This window comes from Drosophila mauritiana, chromosome 3R, assembly GCF_004382145.1.
Source record: "Drosophila mauritiana strain mau12 chromosome 3R, ASM438214v1, whole genome shotgun sequence".
NCBI classification, from domain to species: Eukaryota; Metazoa; Arthropoda; class Insecta; order Diptera; family Drosophilidae; genus Drosophila; species Drosophila mauritiana.
In genome coordinates, this window is record NC_046670.1 from 7,004,209 (window position 1) to 7,031,007 (window position 26,799).

The 26,799-nt window shown below is 40.4% G+C and overlaps 2 protein-coding genes across 2 annotated transcripts in view; one reads left to right on the forward strand and one right to left on the reverse strand.

Annotated features, from left to right (window-relative positions):
• Positions 1-16: 16 nt before the first annotated feature.
• On the reverse strand, positions 17-2,755 carry LOC117142407 (mediator of RNA polymerase II transcription subunit 25). The gene has a single exon (XM_033306356.1). It carries the CDS (start codon positions 2,647-2,649, stop codon positions 79-81), a length of 2,571 nt encoding a protein of 856 aa, XP_033162247.1. The 5' UTR covers positions 2,650-2,755; the 3' UTR covers positions 17-78.
• A 443-nt stretch (positions 2,756-3,198) lies between these two features.
• LOC117142610 (heparan-sulfate 6-O-sulfotransferase 2) overlaps positions 3,199-26,799 on the forward strand; it is a 78,595-nt gene continuing 54,994 nt past the window's right edge. The window contains exons 1-2 of the mRNA XM_033306692.1: positions 3,199-3,553; positions 5,050-5,474. Coding sequence (XP_033162583.1) covers positions 5,289-5,474 — 186 coding nt within the window. The 5' untranslated portion in view covers positions 3,199-3,553; positions 5,050-5,288. The remainder of the gene's footprint in view (positions 3,554-5,049; positions 5,475-26,799) is intronic.

A 26,799-nucleotide genomic window follows, 5' to 3' on the forward strand; every position in this document is an offset into this window, starting at 1 on the left:
AAAATAGACTCCCAGATGGATTTTATAAAATATTTTACTGTCTTAATCCTGGTTTTCGATACGATACTCTTAAGTAGCCTACATGAACTCATAGTTCCCGTCGTCAAAGTTGCGGTTGCCGACCATTGGACCGCCTGCTCCCATTTGATTGGGATTCTGGCCGCCCATTTGCGGCCGGAACTGATTGCCTGGCGTGGTCTGATGCTGCAAGAGCTGGCGCAGCCCCGGGTTGTTGTTGCTCATCATGGGACGCACCATGCGCTGCTGTTGCTGTTGCGCCTGCTGCTGCTGCATGGCGGCGACGTTTGGCGCCACTTGTTGCAGCTGCTGCTGGAGGTTTGGATTGGGCACGCCACCGGGACCAACGCCCACGCCAACACCTACGCCCAGCGGCATTCGCTGTTGCTGCATCATGTTCATCTGCATTTGATTCTGTTGCATGGGCATGCCGCCGGGCCCGGGACCGGGTCCGCCGCCAGGACCTCCACCACCCATCTGCATATTGAGTTGGAACTGGTTGTAGTGTTGCTGCTGCGAGTTATCTTGTTGCATCTGTTGCTGCTGTTGTTGCTGTTGCTGCTGCAGCTCCATGGGCGACTTGCCCTGCTGCTGCATCATTTGCTGCTGTTGCTGCTGCTGTTGCATGTTGCCGTGCTGCTTTTGCTGTATGACTTTGCGCAGACGCTCCACAAACATTGCCTGATTGTTGGGAATGAAGCCCAGAAAAGCGTTGCGATCGGGCGTGTAGAGTAGAATGAGAACCTTAAGGTCACAGGCTGGCGAGTTGGGGATGGAGGAGAAGTGAACGCAGCCAGCGTAGCCGGAGGTCATCATCTTGGCCAACGAATCAAGTGCCTCTCCTGGAGTGGGTCGAAAAACAACCATTTTTGAATCCTTGAGAAACTGCCCACCGATATTGCCGACTAGGTGCTTGGGCATTAGCTGCATCAACAGCTTGGGCGGCCAGTTCTCAGCCTTGATCTCGGGCTCGCCATCTTTGATGTTGGTGCACACGGTGCACTGGAGTGTATGGGGAATCTTCTGCTGATCGGATTTCGGCTTCTCTGACCACTCCAGAATTCCGGTCCAGATCTTTTCCCTCAAAGAGGCCTGCTCCTGCTGTGAATTTCCCTGCTGTTGCTGCTGCGGATTGACTTGCTGCTGGGGATTAGACTGCTGTCCCACTTGTTGTTGCTGCTGCTGCGGATTAGACATGTTGCCAGTATTGCTCGCCGGCATCATATTGTTTCCTGCATTGGGATTTCCCTGCTGCTGTTGCTGTCCTTGCTGCTGCTGCTGCTGTTGCTGGGCCAGTTGCTGTTGCTGCTGCAACTGCTGGTGGTTCAGCATCTGCTGTTGGCTCAGCATCTGCATCCTTTGTTGCTGCTGCTGTTGGGCCTGTTGTTGCTGCTGCTGCTGCGCCTGCTGCTGTTGCTGCTGCTGCAGCGAGGTCACAGTTTGGTTCGGCGGCGGCGCATTAATGCGCGATATCAGAGCAGAATTTGTATTCTGTTGCATGCCACCGCCTTGGCCCACACCGCCCACATTGCCTGCTCCCTGCATGAAGGGCGGACGCGCCTGACCCGGCTGGTTGGGATACATCCATCGGTTTTGGCCGGGTCCCACGTTTTGTTGGAAGTTCGGATTCTGCATTTGATTGGAAACGAATTGATTCTGCTGCTGCTGCTGCAATAGTTGCTGTTGCTGCTGTGGATTGAGTAAGCCCGCTGGGGGATTTGGACCGGGCTGCTGTTGCTGCATCGTGTTCATGTTCATGACCTGCTGCTGAGGATTGCCTTGTTGTTGCTGCTGCTGTTGTTGTTGCTGCTGCTGCTGCTGGGCTGGAGTGGTGTCCATGGGCATGCCCTGGCCTTGTTGCTGACCAGTTTGATTTTGTTGTTGTTGTTGTTGCTGCTGCACTGTAGCCTGTGCCGCATTGGGAGCAGCCATTTGGGCCGCCATGCTGTTGGGACTAGGTGCTCGCTCCTTAAGACTGTATCCCTTTAGGAGCACCAGGTGTCTTATGTTCTTGGCGTAGTTTTTGCTCGTAATGGGCTGATCTCCGTCAGCCTTCATAAAAAGCTTGAACAACACCGGCATCTTGCGTGGCGCAATAATGGACAGATTGATTTTGCGCTCGTTGAAGAGTGCCGCCAGCTGCTCACATGATTTGCCCGGATACTTCCACGATTCCGTTGTGGGCATCTGGTACGGCGGACTGTTGCAGATGAGAATGCAGTGCCTCTGGACGCTGGTCTGATCGAGCAGTTGGCGTCGTTCGCTGATGTCGTCAAAACAGCCGTGGGCCGCAGCAAATCCTTCGGCCATGTGGGCACAAGACTCCATTCCACCTCCCACCAATGGCAATCTTTCGATCGTCTCCATCACTTTCTGGGGCTGCAGGAAGGGTCCATAGGTGGAACAAACTGGCTCCAGCAGATTGGCCGCCGTACGGTAGACCACGATACCATACAGCGTAGCAAAGCGCTCCGCAATCAGGTACTCCCGCTCGTCGATGGAGCCCGTGGTGAAGTGCTCCAAAGTCGGCAGGATGTAGTTGGTCTTTAGTTCGTTGATATAGGCTCCGTTGATGGCGCTGCCCTCGATGACGAAGACCACGTCGGCCAGGGGAATCTGGTCCACCTCCATTGGACGATGGGAGTTGGCTTAAGTTGGAAAACTTGTTGCAAAAAATGTAAACTATGTTGTCTGCTTTTCACCGCTCTTCTACTTTTTTCGTTTGTTTTGGATATCGCTCTGCTGCTATCGATAGTCAACTTATAGTTATCGCTCCGCGATTGCAAGGGCTGCAAAATAAATTAAAATTCAAAAGTGTCCATACAAATGAATTTAAGTAATATACAGATTGTCTTAAAAACTTGTTTCTATTGAATTCTATATCTATGTTCACAAATAAAATAATCTTTTGGTAATTTAAATGATTAACTTAAAATTGCAAAATATACACAAAAGATAACTTTAAATAAGATAAGAATGTCATGTTCCAGGGCTGGTATCATAATTATAATTGTTTTATGTATTCATTTTCAGAGGAATTTTAAAGTTATTTCTTTGAATATTCGTTACCAATAGCTCATATCGATGGTTGCAAGTGCTGCCAGACTCTCGCAGTGAGTGTCCGTGCATCAGTCTGGTAGCACGATCAGCTGTTCCTATTGCCCAACTTGCGCAGTTCGTTTTGTTCAGTTCATTCGCCGATTTTGAAGAATACGGACGCTGACGCTGGTACCGCGTCGTTTTGCCAAAATAATTCGTAAAAAACATACGCAAAACGCTTAAAAAGTGTCAATTAACCAAACATTAGCTCTTGAGCAGTGCAAGTGCAAGGAAAACGATCGTTGGAATAGCTGAAAACACACGAAAGTGCGAATTGCGGGCTTTTTTGTGGCTGTCACAGAATGTGTGGCACAAAGCGTAAAGCGCGCTAATTGAGCGTGCGAGCGCCTAAAACGCAGAGAAATGTAAATAAATAAGCGTGTGACGCCGCGACAATTGTGAAAAGTGCACAAACACGCTGTTTGGCAAGTGAAAAGTGAGTGAAATCTGGTTAAATTTGATTGAATTGACCATTTCGCATTTGGCAAGAGGAACAGCTGTTGTTTGGCATCTCGCTCTGTCTGGTTGTCCTCTCTCTCATTTTGCCCTCTCTCTGTTTTTGTTGCTTCCCTTTGCTTCTGTTTTTTTTTTTACTGCAATGTTGCTAAATCGTTTGTTTCTATTATTATAATTATACTCCTTGCCTTGACGTCACTGACTCGAAAAACCTGATCATTTGGGTATGCAATTAGCATGGTTTAAGTATAGTTTAGAGTAAAGAGAAGTGAATTAAACGGCCATGTGTGCACAGCATGCCTGCCTTCTTGTTATTGTTGCCTGGCAACATGTTTCGCCACATCTGCCATTTTCATCTTGTCTCTCTTTTTTAGTCCAATTTGCCAATAGGCATCTTTTTCATTTGTTTACAACAATTGTGATCGCTACAGAAGCACCGATCGCAAAGTAAAAAGCGCCTACATAAATATAAAGCACCAGTTATGCTTGGGCGTCACTCCAACTGCCGATCGCCGGTCATTTTAGTTGGGCGTTTGGGCATTTAAATACCCTACCTGAAAGCAATTTACTCACATGTTCCCAATAAGATTCAAACCCTGATATGTTACGCATTTTCCAATCTGATTTATCACATATAAACAAGAATATCGAAACCAGATAAGGCGACTTATGATAACAAACTAATTGATATCTGGGAAAGCCATACAACAAGGGCTGTTCATTCATTATATTTACCATAATATTGATAACTATTTTTATAACTGAACTACAATATGTTCTTATGAATTATAAATCACTAGCTAATTTAAATATATGTATAATATGTTATTGTTTGAGTAATTGTATGTACATGTAGGGATGTATGTTTTTTACTTTATATGATAAACGTATTTATTATAGTTTTTATTGATGAAGGGTATACTATATGCATTGCTTTCGGCTCGTCTATTCACTTGTGTGTGCATATATCCCACTATTGCATCATTATTGGTTGATTTATGTATTTTACGCTATACATTTGCAGATCGCATTTGCTCGTGGAAATTTAATTTAAGATTTCCCACACAAATAAAGATAAATTTGTTATTGCACGAACGGAAATTTCACGCCCGTCTTGAATATTTACTAATAGATTTGCAATTAAAATAGCGTCAGATTAAACGATAAATCAACTTCCCGCCTGGTCATCAGTTTTTGACCCTAACAAAAAAATAAAAAGTCCAATTAACTATGTATGTACGTTTTAATTGTGAACTTCTTATCAGTTTGGCATAGATTTAAGTTAATTAGAACTATTTTTGATTTTCCCCCGAAGAGCTTCCATCTACTAAGTAAGTGGCTAGATAAGGGCTAGACAATTTGACAGACCGCCTTATCGGCATGGTCAAGTGGTAACTAATCGAAAACGGTGTTGCTTTGTAGTGCTCCCAAAACTAATAGGTTTCTAACCGTTTTTCACTCTTACCCTATTTGCAGGCACTGAAAGCCGAGAGACAAGGAAAACCCATTTCCACGCCAAGTGCAATGGGCGAAGGTGTTCCCATTTTCAGAGTTCTTATCGGGCAGCGACTGAAGCATGATTGAGTTGGCCTCGCCTCCGATTCGCGTCTGGTTCTCGCTGCGCTAGGCCGATACGGATACCCGCTTGGACTCCACTCGGGTGGACCCTTGTTGGACCTTTAGTGCGATTTTCGAGGGAGGCCAGGGAATGGAACATGCCCGGGGATATGCATAAGAACGTATCTGTTCAAGTCGATAGTGATTTTGCCTTATTGCTGCCCAGTGGTGTTTATGAAATCAAGAAAATGGAACCGCGCTCCAAAATCCGAACAATCATTGTGTTTTGCCTCTTCCTGGCCATCGCCGGCATCATCGGATTCGGATACTTTTGTCAAGATCAGGTAAGTTTCAAATACCCATTGCGTATAATTTATAATATTCTGTCCCTTGGCGCCAATGCAAATTAGCACACCCATTGGCGAAATGCTGAATTTAATTATTTATATTTGTCGTATGTGTTTTTTTTATTGGAATTACCATTCATACATTTTTGGATCGCACGAAACTTGTTTTGTTACGGCGCATCAATAAATTTATTAGATCGGCGTTTGCTGTATATTCGTATAAAAATATGCGTTGGGGCTATAGACGGCTTTTATAATATAGAACTCATCCTCGATGTTTATCCCTTTTTGTGAGCTTTAATTAGACAAATCAAAATGTTTTGTTTACAGCCTTTCGGTTGGCGCCTTCAAAACTCGGAAATTGTTTACGCAAACGCATAGGTCCCAATGAAATTCGTTTAAAATGGAAAATATGTAACAATATGAGGTTTTGATTCTCTGCTATTATTCATAAATCTTTGACACGCGCGCCCCGTATTGAAATTAGTCTAATCTGTAGCATAAAGTTTACAAACAACTATATGTTTCTGGTTGGTATATTTGGGTCACTACTCATAATATCGCCCATAAATCTTCGGCGTCGTTGATTGAAATTTGTCTAATCCGTTGGACTAATAAGGCTTCCCCCCGCGCATCTAATGAATGATTTAATGGCCGAGGTGTAAAGTGCATTTGTGGGCCATAAAACCCAAGTCGAGGCAAAACAGCACATAAAATTCTACCCTGGGGACACATAAACCCGCACCAGATGCTATTCCTTCAATTTTTGCCGCATCGCGATGTTCATATACGTACTTTGGATATATTTAACTATTAATCCAGCTCGTGGCAGTCACGTCTAAAATAAGCCACGATGAAAATATTTGAAGAAGGCCATAAATCGCCAATTGCAGGCGAAACAAAAATTCAATATATGTACGTACATATGCCTTGATGAGTTCTATAATATATGTGGCTGTTTAAAAATGTTTCAATTTGGTTCTGGCGGTCTTTAATTAAACAAGAAACAAATTCGTTGATGCTCCAAGAACCGAAAAAGAAGCCAAGTGGGCGTGACTTTCAATGTCAAATGGCTGTGTTTATGATACAGATATATGTATTAAAATGTTTATTCTATATATATTTTCGTGCTTTTCACTTTTTGCTTTCGGCGAGTCTGTCTGCAGTGAGCATTAAACTATTTTCCAAATTGAAATAGCTAGCCAAAATGACATTAATTGAGCGCAGCTGCCTCGCCCTCTGGTTTTCCCTGTTTTCCGCACGCGATCTGGCCAGACATAGTGACGAGCAGGGCGTGGCCACGCCCCCTGCCGATGCGTGCGTTGGAAAATTCGCCGTCTTTAAAAATAGCTTAATTAGTTGTACGCGCCATAAACGAAAAACATGCTTAAATTTATGTACGTATAGTGTTGTGAAAGGCAAAACATGAAAATTGGGCTCATGAGGTTGCGTGTCCAATAGAAAACAGACAGATTATTCTATTACTTCGGATGCGAGGGCGGCCCATTTCGGTGATTCTTTCAGATTTGTATCCTTAATGGGCCAAGTTGAATATAAATTACTCGGTCGCAATGGGAGTACTTTGTTCCCGGGAATACTTGAACTCTTGCTACTTGGCCTGATAAATTACAAGCTATTTTTAATTGTCCCTCTTTGCTGAACTTGAGTAGCAGTTACAGTCCTCTTTCAGATCATTAAGCCAGTAATGTTGCATTACTTGGGAGGGAAAAATGATTTAATAATATGACAGGCATATTAAAAATATAAATTGATACTGTTTGATAAACTGAATCGCAATTAAGTTGGTATTAAAATGAAAACAGAATTGATTGCATTGGTGGTTTTGTTCTCAATGAGCATTTTCCTTCATAAAATCTAAAAAAAATGTATTGTTTTTGTGTTTTTTAAAACCAAGTAAAAAGGTTTTAATTTAATGGCAAAAAATGTAATTTAAGTCTATGTGCATACTTATAGAAACTGCTAAAAGAAACAATTATTGACTGGTTAAAAGCTATTTAAATAGTTACATTGCCTTGTTTCTGACATATTTTTAAATTCCAGCTTAAATTTATTTGCCAATAAAAGTGTAAACTTTATTTGACAGTCATCTTCGCAGTGTTTGTGCCATTTCTAAAGTAGCCAAAAATGTGTAAACACTATCTGCCAGTTGAACATAAACAAAATCGTTGACTCTTACTCGGAATATTTAATGCTCTACCTTGTTGAAATGCTGTATTTTTTTCTAATTTGGTTTTATTTATTTCAATTTATGCAAATTTTAAATCACTGAATATTTATTCAGTCTTAATAAAAAGCCATTAATTAAATGCCGCGTTCCAGTTGTTTGAGTATGTTTGAGTTTTAAATAAATTGCGGCTGGAGAATTTCGTGATTGCTGTGACGTCCGATCTGCAATTGTTTACGCACATTTGAAATAAGGTCCAAAGTTCAATTACAGGTGGTACGTTTTTGTTTATGCATTCCACTTGGACTCTTTGGTTTATCTGATTGAATAAACAAAAGGCAATGTTTATTATTTCGGTACGCTTGCATATTCAGTTTTCATAATTGCTGCAGTGGTTGCCTGGATTTTGGTCCAATTCACAAAGCGCAGCTAATGAAATGAAAACTATTTATGACTTTTTCTGTTTTGTTTGGCCGAAATGTTTTCCGAAATTTATACCCGCACCTCAACCACAATGAAAATGTTTTGTTTTAGGTTTTTACGGCGCCTTTTCCGCATTTATGTATACGTTTTGTCCCCCTTTTTTTCTGGGCTTGGTTTATTTACCAAATTACAGGGGAATGAACAGCATATGAAATTCCTGTATTTATATCACTGTTTTTATGTCTCTATTAAAACTGCACAACACTTGTCGTTACCAGCTAGATCGTGCCAAACTTTGGCTTCGGCTTTCGGCCCATAAAAAGTTTACTCGGTGAATACATTTCGGTTTTTGCTTACGCGTTTTATTAGCAAAGATTTGTTTGTCCGCTCTTTATTTTATTGTCTTCGTTTTATGGCAGTGTTAATCAATTTAATTGAGTGTGGGATTTCTACATTTTTATTGAGAATTTTTTGGTAGGGCACTTTATCAGATTTGTCACAAGATTATAAATCGCCGAGGGACTTTAAATCTTTCTGGTGAAATGGAGGCCCTGCTGTGCCTTAAATGTCTCAATTACCTTTTAGCTCTTTGTGATCTCTGTGATCGTGTGCTAATGATTTAGTAGGTGATTTAATACCATAGTCTGAGCAATTTATTGTTTCAAACGGTGTGACATGGTGTGTGGGTTCTTCTCTTCTTGTAATCTCAAGACATTTCCCTTAATTGTTTTGGCCGCACGATCAAGATAAGTTTCAGAGTCGCCTTAACTATTTCAGGAACTTTGGCACAATCAATTAGCATTAATATGCCTGCCATGTGACGTCTTCATTACGCTTCACTCAAAGACCAGAAGCTACTGGAAAAAAATCTAAAAGAGGCACAAAAACAGCCAAGACGAGGGCAAACAAAAACCGCACAGCACATAAAGTCCAGGCCAATTAAACTATCAGCCATCTGAAATATATGTGCGGCTGCTGTGGCAGGGGCATAAAGAAATTCAAGCTCCGCACATGCCGCAAAAAATCAAGAGCCGCTCATAACTCAGACCGCACATGTCATAAAGCCGGTTGTCGATGGAGAAATGCAGGGAGGGGGAGGCGTTAGGAAGTCAGGCGGCACTTTAATGTGGCATCTCTCCCTCGGACTGGGCCAAATGAATTTCCAGAGCCCAGATTCCCTAAAAAAAAAACCAGAGACAAAAGATCAGCTGGGCATTATTCACGCCTGTTTGAAGCTAATTCGTGCGCAAAAGATCAAAAAAGTGGTCAGCCTGCAAATCAGATGATGCTCAGATATCGAAGGATGCAGTGGCTGGAGGAGCATCGGAACCCCTGGACAAATTAGCCAGCCACAGAGGGCCGAAATAAAACCCGTTGACTGGTTTAGCTTTTCTTTGTGATAAAAGTTTTTTGATAGCCCAGCTTGGCGCGCCGTTCTCCCTTTTTTTTTTTCTTCATCTCTGTCAAAAAACAGGTTTGGTAGCTCGGCAGCTTTAAATTTGGTGTACGTGCTTTTGGGTAAGGTGCTTTTCGAAACGGTTTGGTTTTTAGGTACTTTTTGAACACTTTTCATAAATAATGAAGCAGCCATGAGCCAACATTAAGGAATACATTAAATAAAGCAATGCATAATCATTATTTACGGTCAACAACATTCAAATTGAATATGTTTAAAGCTATATAGATATTTTGAGGATTTATATATTTGTTTATATAAATATTTAAATACGATACAAAATTAAATCTTAAATATATAATATATTCACCTAAGCTAATGCTATACTACATATGTGAGTAAAAAGGTAAAATTATTTAATATATTTTATAATCTCTATAAAGGGCATTCGATAGCCACCTTCTATTCACCTTTTATGGAGTTTCTATAGCGAGCTCCGATGTTTTGAAAGCACTGTAAACTGATAGCCGTTTATGATCTTAAATGGCAATGCAGGTAGATAAAAGAGCCTCTATGTGTGTTGTTTTTTTTTACCCTAAAGGCAGTTTATAAAAGCGCTAAACGTTTGCATCATAATCCTAATTATTTCAAACGACAATTGTAATTTAGCATTTTCTAGCATTCCAATCGTGTTGTCGGAAATCAGAAATAATTCGAAATATGCGATGCCTTAAACTACAAATTCAATTGTTTGAATGGAATCACTAATTTTTAGCCAAATTCTGTGCGTCAGTGGTGGTAACAGATGTGCGCCGCGGGCATTTACAAATTTTCCATTCGTCTGTTTTTCCACTCTTGGCGTTTCGAAATCCATTTAGAATTATTCATTTATGTGCAAAATCATTGTGCCGCAGCAATTGGCAATTAGAAATTCAATTCAAACGTTATGTAAAATGCAATTAGCGTTTTGTAATACTAATTGCAATCATTTCGTCGTTGCAGCAGCACGTGCATTTAAGTCCTGGCTAATTGGATTATTTTGGGCTCAGCATTATGCACTGCAAACGATAGCGAGAATAGTGAGCCAAGTTGAATTATCATTTCCGTGCAGAAAATGGTGCATTGAATGTATGTCGGAAAGGTCGTGCACATTCAGTTTCAGCTTCTGTGGCATAAAATATGCGGATAATGCCATGCTTTTGTTATTTGAAAGTGTTTGAACTTTACCAGCACTATATTTCTCAGATAAATGCAATTTTCGTTATGATCCTAGCATTAAGAGCTGTTTCATCTGCTCTTTTGATGCGAAAAACTCACTAATATTCATTTACTTAAAAGTAAACGTCATGTATAATTGAAAAATGTTGTGCAGATATTTTCTACATCTTTATTGGCTTCAATAAAGCATTAAAACTCACTTTTAACATTTTTATGCCCATTTGGCTTCTAACCAACAAATACAAACATACATAGCTTCTGCTAGCAAAATAAAAAAGTGTGTGGCAGAAAAGAAAACGAGCAAATTTGTGTAATAAGCATCCAATTAAAACTTTTTCACACAATGCAACCCAAGCCAAGCAACTAAAAAGTCTACGGACTACGGACTACGGACTACGGACTAACAATGAATGCAGAGTGTCTAAAAGCGGGTAAGAGGGGCAACTTTCCTCTCGACTGTCGCCTATTTAACGAGCTGCAAAAATGTGAGTTGGCTGGAAAAGCCAGGCCAAACCGTTAGTATTTATTATACAAGGGGTGGAGGGGGGTCGGTGGCTACGGTGCTGGTGGGTTCAAGATGGGTGAGCGGTGGGGCATAAAGGATTTCCGCTTGGTTGACTGAAATATGAGCAGATTTTCGACAATACTATATACTTCTAACTACATCTACACTCGTAGTTGCTGTGGAAAATAAGAATAGCCAACAATTCATTATGCTGCGTAAAATGCCATATATTCCACTCTACAACACTGAACTCAATCATCGTCATCGCCGCCATAATGACAGTGATAATTACAATCATTCCAATTGTCTATCCTATCCTACACATGCATATATGTATGTACATACATACATACAGAGGTGGTCAAAAGTATTTACACAACGAGCTTTTTTTTCAATTAGTTGACAATTGAAAAAAAAGCTCGTTGTGTAAATACTTTTGACCACCTCTGTATGTATATAGATCAAGTTGAGCGACAATGCGAGGGGCGTGTTTGGGTTTCGCAATTGCAAAATGTTTCGCTTTATGGGTTCTATCTGTGCTTCTGCCCTCGCCTTTGCTTTTTTGTACAACTTCTTCGTTTCGTTCTTTATGTGGGGTGTTTGTGAGCTGTGATAAAAATAATCCATCGGCAGACGCTGCAAACAGAAGCCAAAGATGAGAAAAATCTGAAGTCTTTGCACACTCCAACTGTTATGACGGTTGCTTTCCCTCTAAACGCTACTTGGTGAGGTATGATGGGTTCGATATCATTTCAAAAGCTTCAATTTTGGATGTGGAACATTGATAAAATAGGCTGAAATAAATATCAACAGACTGTTCAAATTCTTTGAACTAATATTAAGGTTACAACTGTTTGTCATAAAACCTATATACTTCTGAAGAATTGAGTCCTACAGGGTATATACTTTTTTTTGGTAACAATACATCACTTGAACACTGTTTTGCACTTGGCTTAGACGCTGTGTTTCCCTCTCACACGACACCCCTCCAAAAGCACCCACTTCACCACATCCCTGACAAATTTTTCAGTTTGCTCACGTATTAATTGCTCAAGTGGAAGCGGCAAGAAAAGTGAAAAAAAATGGCAGCAGTAACGTAAGGAATTGCTATTGACCGAAACATGTTTTTGATGTTTCCCAGCACTTGAACTCAAGAAATACTTTATATATCCTTAATAGGGTTTTTTCGTGTTGATTTATGAAGGGTTTCTGTCGGTGATTAATTGGGTGTGGCTTTCGAGAGAGGGCATATCAAATTAGCTGAAATTAATGACAGTATTGAGTCTGAAGTGTTGGAGTAATTTAATTAGTTGTTGTGTGCGTGGGGTGGGTAGGGGGTCGTTAGATAAGAGGCTTAATTACTAGGTTTAATTGAAGGATAGTTTTGCTGTTTTCTCGATAATATTTACGCCTAGTCATCGAGTATTCAAATTTCAATTTCCTTACTTCAAATGGTTTCCTTTTCGAAGCAAAAGCAACTTATGCCGCTTTAATCTTTAGGATTCGTTTTCATTGGAATATCTTCTCCTCATCCGCTTTGGATTTTCTTTTTGCACAAATCTATTTTCAGTCTGATAAATCAGATTAGCTTCTTCTTGGACCTCCCATACAGAATTGAGTGGGCTTCCATCACCAACACCCATCTCAAGTCAGCATTTCTTTTAACCCCATGCCCTCCCCTAAACTCACATTCTCAGTGTGCGAGAGTTGTTTGTGATATGTTTGATGGTACAGTGGAGCTTGTGCGGCGCGGACTGCCAACTCGATGATAATCCGTTTTGCTTCGTTAACTTGATTATGAAATTCTGTAGACGAATTAACATTGTAAGAAAACGGCTTTAATTGCGCATCTTTTTTCTTTTTTGAAGAGGTCCAACCCAGGAAGGCTCCTCTGTATATTTCTTTTACCGCATGGATACTTCTTGCAATTTCAATCAATGCAGACATCCGAGACATGAACTGCATATCAAACACGCACAGACTTCTAGACGTTTAGGTGTATGTCTGCGGATTTGTATATTTAAATCGGAGGCACTCCGTGAATGCCGATTGCATACTACTGGCCACTGAAAGTGCCTCACGGAAGTCGTAAATCGTCTCGAGAAATCGAGCTGACCGAGGACGAGTAACTTCGAGGGAGCGGTGCAAAATGTCAATAGTGCGATGCTAGGGGCTATTTATATGGAAATATCAAACGATTCCCCAGATAGATACCACGGCGCAAGTGTATTTATAGTCCCAAATCCATTAATGGATCCCGAGAAACTCCCGCTCGCGCATCTGACTACGACTATCTGTTATGGTTCAATCGCATTTGCCACTCATCGTTTCATCTTGACCGACAGGCCATCAACAGCTGCCGCACGCCAGTGCTTCAAACAATTCATCATCGCAACTTCAGAAAGTGCAGCCAACTTTCAACGCCCCATAACGAATGGGCCAATGGACCACTTTAGACAGCTCCCATAGATGCCACACATTCACCGGACGACTTTCCAGAATTGTTACAAAAATGTGTTTGCCTATTTAGCATATAGCATGTAGCATAAGCCGCTCAAGTGGCCGACAGGCAGTACGAAAACAAAGGGAACTCAGTTTGAACTCATCGAATCCACTAAGATTCAATTCCAAATGCAGCAACTTGAATTTCGGCTTCCACTCCTTTGCCTGTTGGGTTTTTCTTTCTCCTTCTCCTTCAACGATGTGATGTTTGTGTTAAAGTAATACCCTAGCTTGTTTGTGATTATGTTCAACATATGTTGACAAAATCGGAGGCAGGGGCACCAAACCGACCCAAAACCGAACATGGACCGCACATGAGAACACAGAAATGCAATTGAGACCAAACGGAAGCAGCTTCTGTCTTTTCGTTTCGTTTCGTTTCGCTTATTCTCTGTTCTCGTATTTTCCCAACTGAAGAATACATTATAGTTATGCGTATATCTTTTTCTATGGCCATGCAGTTTTGGGGCAATGGGAACTGGGGTATGTTGTTTACTCACATTCATTTATGGCTAAATAATTTTTTAGCCTTCTCGTTGAACTTTGTTTATAACGAATAAAGACAGTTTTTGTCATAGATTTTCGACTTTTAAAATCAGCTTATCAGTCTCAACTAACATTTTCTCTCAATTATCTAAACTGATGCGTTCAGACACAAAAACAAGTTGCTCTTAATCTGCCACAAACAATTCCGTGTATTGGTGCCAAAAACTTTGCCCATTCAGCAAAGTCGATTCGCCTCTTTCGTTTTATTTAAACGGGCACATAAATTAGAAAAAATTGCTTTTTCAGCATGGGCAACAAAAGTTCTATGGCGACTTCTACTCATATTATGGCCTCATTGTATCTCATGCAAATTGTCACATGAATATGAATGCGATTCCGTTGTGTTTGTTGCTGCACTTTTAAAATGCGTACTGGGGTTACTGGAACTGGAAATGGAGATGGAAATGGAAATGAAAGTGGGATGGAATGGGTTGGCATGGGCTCCCAGGGGTCGGGGAAACCGAGGAGGCGGAGAGCTGGACAAATGGGCGGCCAACGAGGCGTTGCGGCCCCGCAGGAGACATGCAAAATATGTAAAACACATATAACACCAAGCGAAAGGAAAGTTTAAAAAAGATCTACCGATGCGGATACCCTATAGAAAGATCATCACACTTGGAATAATATTTATGAAAGGATTCTGCTGACAGTTATAATATTCTGTCGTCTCATTTCTAGATAAGAGATGCGGTTTGTATGCCTTAATACATGAGTGAATCGGTAGATTTATAAATATTGTAAATGTTTTTCCCTTGATAAGATAAACAAATTGCAAATTGCAGCCTTGGATAAAATAGCAAACTGATAGGGAATAGTCAAAGTAATTATTTTCTTATATGTATGTCTAGGGAACTTCCAAGTCCGCCGTGCCTGTTAGTATCCCATTGATAGGGTATTTCAATGAGGGGCAGAAGAATTAAATCGCCTCTATGCGTCACGCGGCATTTGAGGCAGTTTAGTGGAACGAAGAGTGAAGCTGACTCCGTTGACTCCGACTACGACTGGCATTTGGCATTCGGTCGTTTGTCGTCACTTGAGAGCTAAACGAATGCGGGTTCAGAAAAAATAAAAAAAAATTGTACAAAAAAATATATATAAAAAGGCAACCAGAGGCAAAAAAGACGAATTAAAATTGGCATGGGCTGTCAATGAATTTAGCAATGTGGCAATGTCAATGCACTTTTGGTGGGCAACGAAAATAGACAACTCGAAGATGGCGTGGTGTTAACGGGTTTCAAGAGGATCACCATTTAAGTGGCGCTTTTTAAATGAAATAACAGCCGGACCATCGACTGGTTATCTATAGCAAAATACATTAGAAATTCTCGACCCCACCGAAACTTCAATCGTTCTGACCCTTTTGGGAGAGAATTCATAACCAAGAAATTACGTATGCCATCGACATACAGATGTGTATGGTAAAATTAACAACTTTGATTCACAAAAAGAAAAGAAGACGCCACAGGTTAATATGCTTTGAAAATTTCGGTGGAATTGAAAACAGCATTTAGAGATTTCAGTCACGCCCCGATTTCCTGTCCTCAGAACAGGGACAACAAACAACCAGCCTAATATCTATTAACACGTTCTTTTCCGTTCCCCTTCGCTTGGCCCGGGTTTTTGGATAAGATCTGCCTGAGTCCTGTGGTACGTGGCCATTGTTTGCGGGACCCACACAAGACCCTGGCAAACACACACCCTTCCGGGGCTTAGGCATTGTTTCTATTGATTTTCCCGGACCTTCTTTGTGGCCATACCTTGTTGTGTGTGCGCTCGACAATTGTGTGTGCGGAGTACATCTACAGCTACATCTACCTGGAAGTGCAGCCAAGAAGGACATCAGCTGCCACAATGACAACGGAAGGTGTCAAATCAGGAAGGAAATATCGATTTCTATTTATCCATCGCCCATCGTCGTTCGGGGCCAAAATGGGTGTGCACATATGGCTCAAAAGTATTAGAACGTCTCATGTTCGCAGGAGCAGAAATAGAAGGAAATCGTATGTAAAATGGAAGTATCTAAAATCAAATCAATTAGCATCAGTTGAAGGGAGTTGTCTTGCATATAGGTTCATGTATGGGAATACTGATTTGGTTGCATTGAAAATATTGTCTGCAATGTTATTAATAACTGGCATTATATTGAACTCAATCTCCAATGAAGTGCAGCTAATTGCAGTGAGCTGAAAACTCAAATATGGATGTAGGTCGATTGAAAACGTTTATGAAACATCATTGAGTTCTATGCTTACACTAGTTGAGTAAACTTAGTTGAATCTGAATCTGATATATCGAACATATCTCCCAATCTCCAATCATTTGTTTCAACAATGATTTCAATCAATCAGCCAGTATTGAGTGAACTACACTTAGTTTGACCACACATCCGTTAACTCTTGACTTTATTAATATTTATTCAATTTGTGTAGCTAAGGCAGCTCCACAAAGTCACTTAACCCGCAGATCGTTAGGACTGGGAAATTATATTATGCAAATGTCGATTATCTTAATACCGCTCTCGTCGTCCAGAGTCGCCCATCAATCATGTTTGGCTGTCTGCTAGGGGCAAATGCCACTTCAACATTACCCCATCTTGTTGTCAGCATCTAGTGGGATCCCAAATGGGGGCTAGTTATAGGGGTTGCGGGTGGAAGATACATATCCGCGTATGTGTACGTCAGTCGCTCCAGTGAACTTCGGGGCGATGGGAAACATTGTTCGCAGGCCAGTCAACATTAACTACACTTAATTCAAATTGCCAGCAGAGATGTCACATCACAAGTTCCCGCTTTGCCGCTTCTCGCTGGCCGTTAACATTGCATAAATTATGCCATAAAACTGCAAATTGTCGCCAACAATTGAAAAGTGCGATGTGCTGTGAGTTGAATTGCATGAAAACTGCAACAATTATCGCATGTGTTGCATGCCTCCAAGGAGGAGGCATTTTGTGCAACAATTAATGGCAACCAAGTGATTAGAGCTCCTCAACTCAACGCCACTCCACTCCACTGCACTCCACTCAACTGAACTCCACTCAGGGGAACTGACCTGGGGCACAGTGAAGAGTTTGCATTTCCGTGGGGCGCGTTTCTTTAATTGCCGATAAGCTTTTCAGTAATTGTTCTTTATGTTTGTTTGCATTCCCTTCCCGCCTTTTCCTTTCCGGGCTTTTCCTGCCCAGCTCCGCCTTCTCGCTCCTTAGTTCTTTATTATTTGCATGCCTGGGAAGTGTTGAAGTGCAGCTGCAGCTGCTCCTCAAGCTGACTACTCCAAGTGCTCCGGCGGCGGAGGGAATCTGGAATGGATCCAAGTAATTACCAAGTGCTGCAACCGTTCGCCTCTCAACTCAATTGAGTGTTTTGCATAGTTTATAATGATTTTACACATTTTATCGAGCTATTGAGACTTGATGCAGTTCAAGTTCAAAGAGGAAATCAGAGAAACATTTTTTAGTAATTTGAAAGAAAGAAAAACGGAAGTGAATATATTGCTATACATAGCCAAACATTCATCGGATAACATAGTGAATCATTTGTCATGACGAACTCATGATATATAATTATCTTCCTTAAGACAGCTCTAACTTTTGTGTTTTCCAACAACATCCTCTAATTTGGTATAACTTATTAAAGCTACCAAAATATTTAGAATTTAAGAAGCAACACTTAACATTTGGAAACATTTCGCACTTTCCTTAAACTTCCTATCAGTGGCACACGTGTCAGCCTTTCCGCAGCAATTCAATTAACCCGTACGACATCTAGTAATTTGCGTATACGACGCACCTTTTTCGTCAGCTGCGTTTTATTACCCAGCGGGGTTGTATGCTTGGCTCACCTTTGACCTTTCTGAAACATTTCGCACATAAAACTAATTTTCTACGACTGAATATTAAAAGCAATTTTCGGCCTAAGATAAGATGAGACGACTTTTGCGGGCGTGTAATCCCAAATGAGGCAAAACTCAATCTTGGCAGGACGCTTTATTATGTAACAGTGGATTGGTTCACTTACCCAACCTTATCAATATTCATAACTTTAGCCGCTTTTGGGGGTTGCATGTATCTCTGTATCTTTGAGATACCTCAGACGTTTGGAGCTGAAAACAGCGGTACTAAACGAGATTTATGCTTTAAGTTCTGCTATCCCTCGGCGATTGATAAAATTTAACACAAATTGACTGCGGCACATAAGCCTCGAACAATTTCGGTTGCCCCTCGCGCCGTTTAATTTAACGCTACGCCCAACTTCAATCTGTGCCACTCACTCACATCGCACAACCGAAATAAATGAAGAAAACATTGAATCAGCATAAAATCTACATTATGAAAAGCTTCAGTTCCACGCTTCGAGTACGAAAATTTTATTAAAATTACCCATCCCATCCGGAATCCTGTAAAACGGCATGCGGTAGCTCGATTCTGGTCCTAGAAAATGTTACCTGGGCCGGTGATAAAATTAATAGCCTACGCCTGGTTTACGACAGCCACACAGACGACGCCAGCGAACAAAAAAAAAAAAAAAAAAAAAAATAGCAATGGCCTCGAAAAATGTTCAAAAAGCTTTTTTGGTGGATAATTTTCAGACCTCGAGTCCTTGTCCTCTTGCCGCCATTCCTTCGATGGCAATCGCTAGGATTCATTTCACTGCGAGGCAGACACGAAAATATTCTAAGTAATTTTGGCTAAAATATGTGTGTTCACGATGGCCATGACTTAGCCATGTGGCTAATTTAGTTGGCTGAAACAGAGGCAGCAACAAAAATCTTAACTGTCATTCATGAGAAATATTCTATTTAGCCGAATGTTGCCAACCGATTGTACTGATATGGGAAAATATGGGATAATACTAGACTTTAGTTGGAAATGAATATTTGATTTTTTAAAGGATTTTTATATTAAATAAGATAAACTTACATTGAGCACAATTATCAAAGGATGAGAGTAATAAAAGATCTTGGAATATGCTTAAATTAAACAAGATATTTAAATTGGTTATTTATAGCACGTTTTGCTTAAAAAAAGTATCACAAAGCCTAAAAATTTCAGAACATTTAAAGAATACAGAGCAAACCTTAAAAAACGAACAGGTGACAACGCAAAGAACCTCATCCATATTTAAACGGAATTTGGTAAAAATGAAATACAAGAATAATTCATAACACAAATATTTGCGTGAACACGAAAACCGTTTTCAATATTATGCCTTATTTTGCCATGAATGCGGCAATAAAAAATGCATATTTTTTTTGTTACAAGTCAGTGAATCCTTATTCGGCATTCAAACGGGGAAACTGGGGGAAAACAAATTGCAATTGCATCGCAGGAGGCTCCATCCGTTCGCTGAGTTATTGCGGCGAGAGTTTTCATTTTTAATAATTTCCATTAACTAAATACTCGTTGAGGCCTGCAATGTGTTGTTTCGGTTTCGGTTCTTCTTTTGCCCTGACCTCCATCGAGATGGAAAATACCAAAAAAAAGGACTGGCAGCCAACAACAAAATAGCAGAAATAAAGGAGGAATTGCGTAAGGAAAATTCGTTTTTGCTAGGAAATGCGGGCTTCAACTGAGCTGAGGCGTCGATGTAGGTCAGTTTGTATGTGTGTCCATGTGTGTATGTTGTTTGTTCACACTCACAAAAACACACACACACAGACTGGGAAGCAAAGTCAACATGCACTTGCACCGCACGATATTACACATACGCCGCATGGTACGGAAAAGCCTGTGGAAAATGAGAAAATGGGGCGACAGGCAGTCTTTGCCAAAGCCCATTACCCACAAAAGTGTGTTCGGGTTTTTAGCGCCTTCGCCTTGCCCCAAAATTTGAGTGTTTGACTTGCCCCTCACTCACTTCACCTCCTTTGAACTTTTCTCCTATTTTTGGTTAATTTTTGTAGTCCGTATTTTGCTGCTTTTATTTTTTATTTAACTCTTTTTTTGTTTTTTTGGGGCCACGCCAGCAAAGGGGCAAGTGCAAGTAATTGTTATAATGGCCCAGAAATATTCATGGGTGTGTGTGAGCCGGTTATTTACCTACTTTACAATGCGATACAGTTTCCGCATAGGACTTTAATATTCCCTGGCAAACTGCGTCTGCTCCGCGACTTTTTGCTTCAATTAGCGGCAGCCATAATTGCGGCTTATTTACATTCTTTTCGGGTGCAAATTTTAGTTAGCGAGCTGGGTTAATTAGACGGCTCGTAAATTATGCAGTCGATAAATGTGCAAATTTGTTGGGGCACAAACTCGAGGGAAAATTGGTGAATAGCGTTCACTTATTACCAGATAATTGGCGATAAGAAATGCGAATTACATTAGCCCAAATAAAGACGAGGCCTACAAAAAATTTTAAACAAAACAGAATTGGTGGACAATAAACGTTGCTTCCAGCTAGTTTAAATATTATAATAAAATTAGAAAGGTTTGTTTGTTCAAATAATTGCAAACCAAATAATGTGCATGCGCTTTTGCGAAAACATATTTACATATTGCGATTGAATTAGCCAAAAATATCGCGGTGGTTTGCTAAAATAATTGATAACCAAATAATATATTTATTGTATGTCAAAGAGTTACAATCACAATATTGTATTTCCCCACCTTCGGGCAAATTTCCCTTACAAGTTAAAAACATATTTGTTTAGCAATAGGTACACACTCCAATGGCCATTGAACATCAGAAACATCGCTTTTGTTTTCCATTCAATATTGTGCACATTGTGGCGCCAACTGCCTAAACAATAAAAAGGCGGAGGACAAAAAGGCAAACATCCGTACACAATTTATGCTGGCGCCAGATTTTGGTTTCCATTCATTAAAACCAAATAAAAGTTGGCTAGAAAAACTCAAGTAACGCAAAAATGTGTTAAGCATATGCAAACTGTTAGTGGCGATAAAAACGTCACAGCGACTAGACAGCAACCTTAAAAAACCACAACAAAAAAAGGGAAGCAGTAATAAGATAACTAAACAAAACAGCAACCCAGAAAAAAGCCGCAGTGTCATTAATTATATTTCATATTCGTTATGCTCTTGCGATTGCAAAAATTATAATAAATCGCTGCGATATGCATTGATAGAATCGAGAAATCCAACCATACATATGCGATGTGATATGATAAAGAGGCGTGGGGACGCGTTAAGCGGCTTGTTGAGTTGGTTTGGCTTCAATATACATACTCGTATATATCTTGATATCTCCCGACTTTGCCGGCTAATAAATCATTTCGTTTATGACCGCCGACGTTGTCGTTGAATTATTGGCGACAATGTGGCAGCTTTTTTCGAATGATGGCGCCGACACTCCCAGCTCACTCAATTCCTCGCCAGCTCCCATTCTCTGTGGCGATGACGAAGTCCAATTTGAGTCTTTTGTCCGTCTTCTGATATAGTACATCTACATATGGGATCGGGCTTAGGGTGTTGTCTGTTGGCTGGCGATGACTTGCCATTCAGGACTTCGACAAGGACCCACTCAATTAGGGAGTGCTTGGCTGGTTATAAAGATTTAAAGTTGCAGAGAAGTTTACTGGTAGAGATTGTAAATATATCTATCCCTATTTGGTTATCAATAAAATGATAATTGGTACAATAAAAAGATATGCTGCAATGTATACATTTGGAAAAGAGATCTAAGAAGTTCCCAATGATCATGAACCACCCACGCAATAATTAACTAAAATATTCCCATTTTTCCATTTGATTTTCTAATTAAGGTAGTAAGCCTGAGAGGAAATACCTTTGAACTTATTTTATGCTTACCTGGCCGACAACCCTTACAAGCCATTTGACAAAGCTGTGACCCAAAAAACCCAAATGAAAAGCAAAAACTGTAGACCCAAAAAAAAAACTTTGTTACCTTAAGCTCTTAAGTACTTGGAAAAGTTAGACAAATCCCCATTTTACCGGTAGAACGGGGTTAGGTTGGGGATCTCGTACTTAAGTAAACTGAATTGAAATAAAACTAATTGCTAATTGAGCGGCCGGGAGTGGGAGGGAATCAGAAAACCAAACCGAATTCGGTCTAATGGCCCTGAGTCGTCGGCTGTGATGACGTGTAAGGGGTCAGTTTGGCATGGACACACGTAATTACCATGTTCTCAAACTTTGTGCCGCCATCGTCGAGTCCTTCCGCTCCCGTGGCTTCCAGTTTGGTTATTGTTTCGACTTTGGACTGTCCTACTTTAACGTTTTAAATCCTTGTCTTCCTTTTCCCAGTTGGCTGCATTACGAGTATTGCTCGCTTTTGCTTGCAACTCGCTCTTTCTGGCCATGTTGTTCGTTTGGGGTTTTCTTGTAATTTAATTTTGCGGTCAACCGACATGACACAGGAAGCAGGGAAGGCATAAAGTAGCTGGCAGCTAGGACCGCAGGCCATCGCCACAGAGCATCCTTTCCCAGCTACTTTTCTCTAATTTCATGCCGATCCTGCTTTGGCTACTGATTTTCCTACCCATGCACCACTGACAACTATTACCCATGGGTATCTTATAGTCGTGACACTCAACTATACTGTTATACTGTTGAAAGTATTGTAATGCTAAGCAAATATGCGTCTGGTGTTGTTTCACTGTACCTGTGTCAAACAAAAAGAAAACAAATTGCAGACATTTTGGAAGTCTTGCCAAATTTTCCGACAAGTGCGTCGTCGTTGCCGTCGAAACGTTGACGTTTCCGCTGATGCTGGCACGTGTAGAGGGAACAGTTTGCTTTTGTTTCACGCTTTTCATCCTCAAGGGTTTTTGGGTTTCCGACGTGGGCCGCTTAGAAAGGTCTTTGTGTGTTTTGACACTCTTTTCGCATTAATGACGGGGCACGAGCAACATTGTTGTCTACTTTCGAGGTGAATTCGATTTTCCGAGCAGCGGAGAACGTGGCTGTGCCAAATATTAAAAGCATAATGTTTCGATCTCGAACCTTTATGTTTAAAAATTTCTGTGCTAGCCCTTGTGTTGGGTAAATAATTGCTTGGTAGTTACTGGTATTTTGCTTATTATTGTCAAGATCATTTGAGAATTAAACAATAATAATATTTGATTTTTATGAGTAGTAGTAGTAGTTGTTATTGGTAAGCAATGTGTCAAGATAAATATCTGAGTAAGAGTATTTTTTTTAACCCTAGGAACTGCGAATCAAAGGATCGCTGGTACTTAAAATATACTTTGTGGACCTAAATGACCGTCGCCTACTGTATCTTTTTTTGGACAAACGGGTACTAAGAAAAGAGGCATGAAAAATAATAAGGGTCTTCTTCGGGTTATTTTTTTCCAGTATTTGTTTCTACAACTTTTTCCATTCTCATTTTCTATGTTTTCCTTTCTGCATCCTTTTTGGCCTTTTTTTGAGCGAGTGGGTGTAGGACTTAATAGGCTTTTCGCTTGGTTTCGGTTTACTCGCCTTTGGGATGCAGCAAACAAAATGACCCGAGAGAAGTCCATATTCTTTTATACTTAAAAAACATAACCCGATTTAAAGACTGAAAATATTATTTTCTAATTTATATGTTCCTCTTTGTTTGTCTTTTCAGGTGAGCTATGACTTCGCATCTAATAACCATTTAAAAAGGGTAAAAAATATGAATCGGTATATATAATTCCTAAAGCCTTCTACAGAGAAAGAAATTTGTTTAAATTGTAAATGATTTGATACAAGTTCAATTTAATTAAAAAGTATTTACAACATTTTAATAGAAAGTATAAAAAAGCTAAATCAAATAGGAAATTGAGAACGAGCATATATTAAGTAGATGTAAAACATATTATATATTATTATGAATATATTTTCGTGTAACACACGATTTATGACGTCTTATGCTTTTTTTTGTACCGGAAAGTTAACCCCACTGGCGAGCACCTTAATTAAATTAAATTACAATTTCCGTTAATGAGTTCCCACTGCGCGCTGCCTAAGTAAACTTAGTCCAATAATCGAGCGGAGACAAACCAAGTAATGTGCTTGAGTGCCATGACAATTAAGCAAATCATAGAATCAATTAGGCGAGCATTGCATTTCATCTTAATGTCCACTGACTTGACAAATAAAATGGCGAAGCCAAAGTCAAACAATTTGATATGAAGGCACGCACACCACGCCACGGACACCCCATTAAACGCACACAAGCACAGGGCAGGACACAGGACACACACACACTAGCGCGAAACACACACGTGGGAGAGCGGACAAACATCTGCCCAATTAGAGCATTAAACCTAATGCCAACACGATTGCAATTAATTACCGAAGAAATTAAATTCCATGTTCAACACGTAAATGGCGAATATAAAGCGCGCTTTTCCCCAGACTTCTAATGCTTTTCCGTTCTCCTGGTCGCTCGATGAAATGGCCCAACATTATGTGCGGTTATAGCGTCGCCCCTAATGCCACGCCCTTCCCCCCAGTCACCTGCCCCTTTACCCCAACCCCGGCAGCCTTCAAACAATAACGTGTTGCCACGTTAATGACGGCACATGGCAGCGGCGGACTAGACCAATCCATGATTGCACTTAACTTGTCCCGGGTTTTATGTTTTTTCGCTTTTCTCGCGCTTTATCTGCGAAAAAAATTTCCACGACGATCTTGGTGGCTGGGATCACCACTCTGTATGTGTGGTGGCCAAATGGAGGGGTATACTTTCCCAATCGACATTATGACATGACCGTACATTTCTGTCCTCGCAGTTTTTATGTGACATCGGCTATCACCGGACACCGTTAAGTTTGCCATTTGGAGCGCAATTGAAGTACTATTAAGTGTTTCGAAAATAGTTTATAAATACGAATGGATGCTTGGAAGTGTAATTCAGAATCGCATAGCCAATGCCAATGGTCAATGAAATGGATATTGTCATTAAATTCTAATTTCGATCTGGAACTCCAGTTAAATTATTCATAAGCGCGAAAAGGGTTGGATGAGCAAAAGCAGATGCTCTAAAATGCTATTAAAATTCAATCTATGTGATATTGGCAATTGGCAGTAAGTGGATTGCTCTACCTCTTAGTTTGACTACTATAATTACCATTAATATGGCTTCTATGTTGGAGTTCAAAGCCTTAATGTGGTAATTATGTCAAGTCCCTGCTGCATATTAGCCAAATCACAGGAAGGCGTTTACGTGATGTGTATATTTTGGTTTCGACCACGCAAGGCAAATTCCCTGTTTGTTTTCTAAATGTGTACGTATGCCCCAACTTATTGGCTAATTGGTCAAAAGCCAACTTGTCAACAAACTCGACGAGTTCATGTGGCACAGGATCCGTGTTTTTAGGGTTATCGAACTCTAGGGGGTCACCATTTGATGTTTTCGCTTGTGTCGCGTGCTAGGTGGAATTCTTAACACTACAGGGATGTTTAAAAGAGGGGGAAAATGTTGAAAATCATTGTTATTTTAAAATTAAATACATACAAAAGTAATGTAATACCAATATAATGTACTCTACCATATTTCTTAGGAATGAAGGCAAATAATACGCTTCGCATTTCGGTAATTTGAAACCTTTATAAGCCCATTGTCTAACCTCAAGCCGCGTCCATTATCAATGATTACGTTGATTGAAAACAAATAAGTGTGGGATTACGGGAAAATATGGGCTAGACGTTAAAGTTTGGGGGGCAGAAGGGTTCCCGATAAGGTTTGCTACCAGCTTGATATCTTTTGACAGGCTTTGCCGTTCATTTACAGTTCATTTACTAATGAGCCAATAAGGCCACGCGACCAAAAACCATTCAAGGCTATTCCCCAACCCCGTTTATGTCCAAAAGAGACGGTGGGTGGTCCGATATTTATGTTTTGGGTAAAGCTTACCCATTGTTCTTGCCCCTGAAGGCTAGGTGGCCATTGCCGTGAATGTCTGGTGGCTGTTTGCTGGCTTTTGTTTGTTTCAACTGCATTGTGGACATGGCTCGCATTTGGCTCTTGTTCTCGTTGCTCCAAAAGTTTTCCCTGCAAGCAAATCTGATGCGGTCGCATCTGCATCCATGTTGCAAAGATTACAAGTAGAAGTAACTAACGCTGATGTGAAAAGTTGTTCGGTTGGATCTGAACCGTATTCTATTCATCAAGTTCGAAATAAATCAGATACAGGAATTTTTATCTGTCTGTATAAATTACTTAGCTAGAAATAAATTTGTAAGCATTTTAAGCGATTGCAATTATCAATAAGTAAAATGATTTTAATGATAAAATGCTGTCAAGCCTTTTTGGAATTTTCAAAACAAGTCAAACACGAAACTTTTATGTTAATTGTAATTACAATTTCAATCAAATTAATTGCTTCGTTTTCGTCAGTTGCTATGTAAAAGCAGAATTTTATGATTTGTTCAATTAAAACTTAACCATTAAACGAAAGTCTTGAACGGGAATTTTGGACAAGGGCAAACAAAGTTTAAAAGGACATCAAAGTCAGTCTGCTAGCGTATCAAATTAGGCCCTAAATTAGGAAATACAAGAGTAAAGTTATTCAACCGGCAGATTTTAAACCAATTAGGCGGCTTGAAAAGTTTCGTTTGCATTTTCGGTAAAGGGGATTTCGTTTACTTGCGACTTTTATC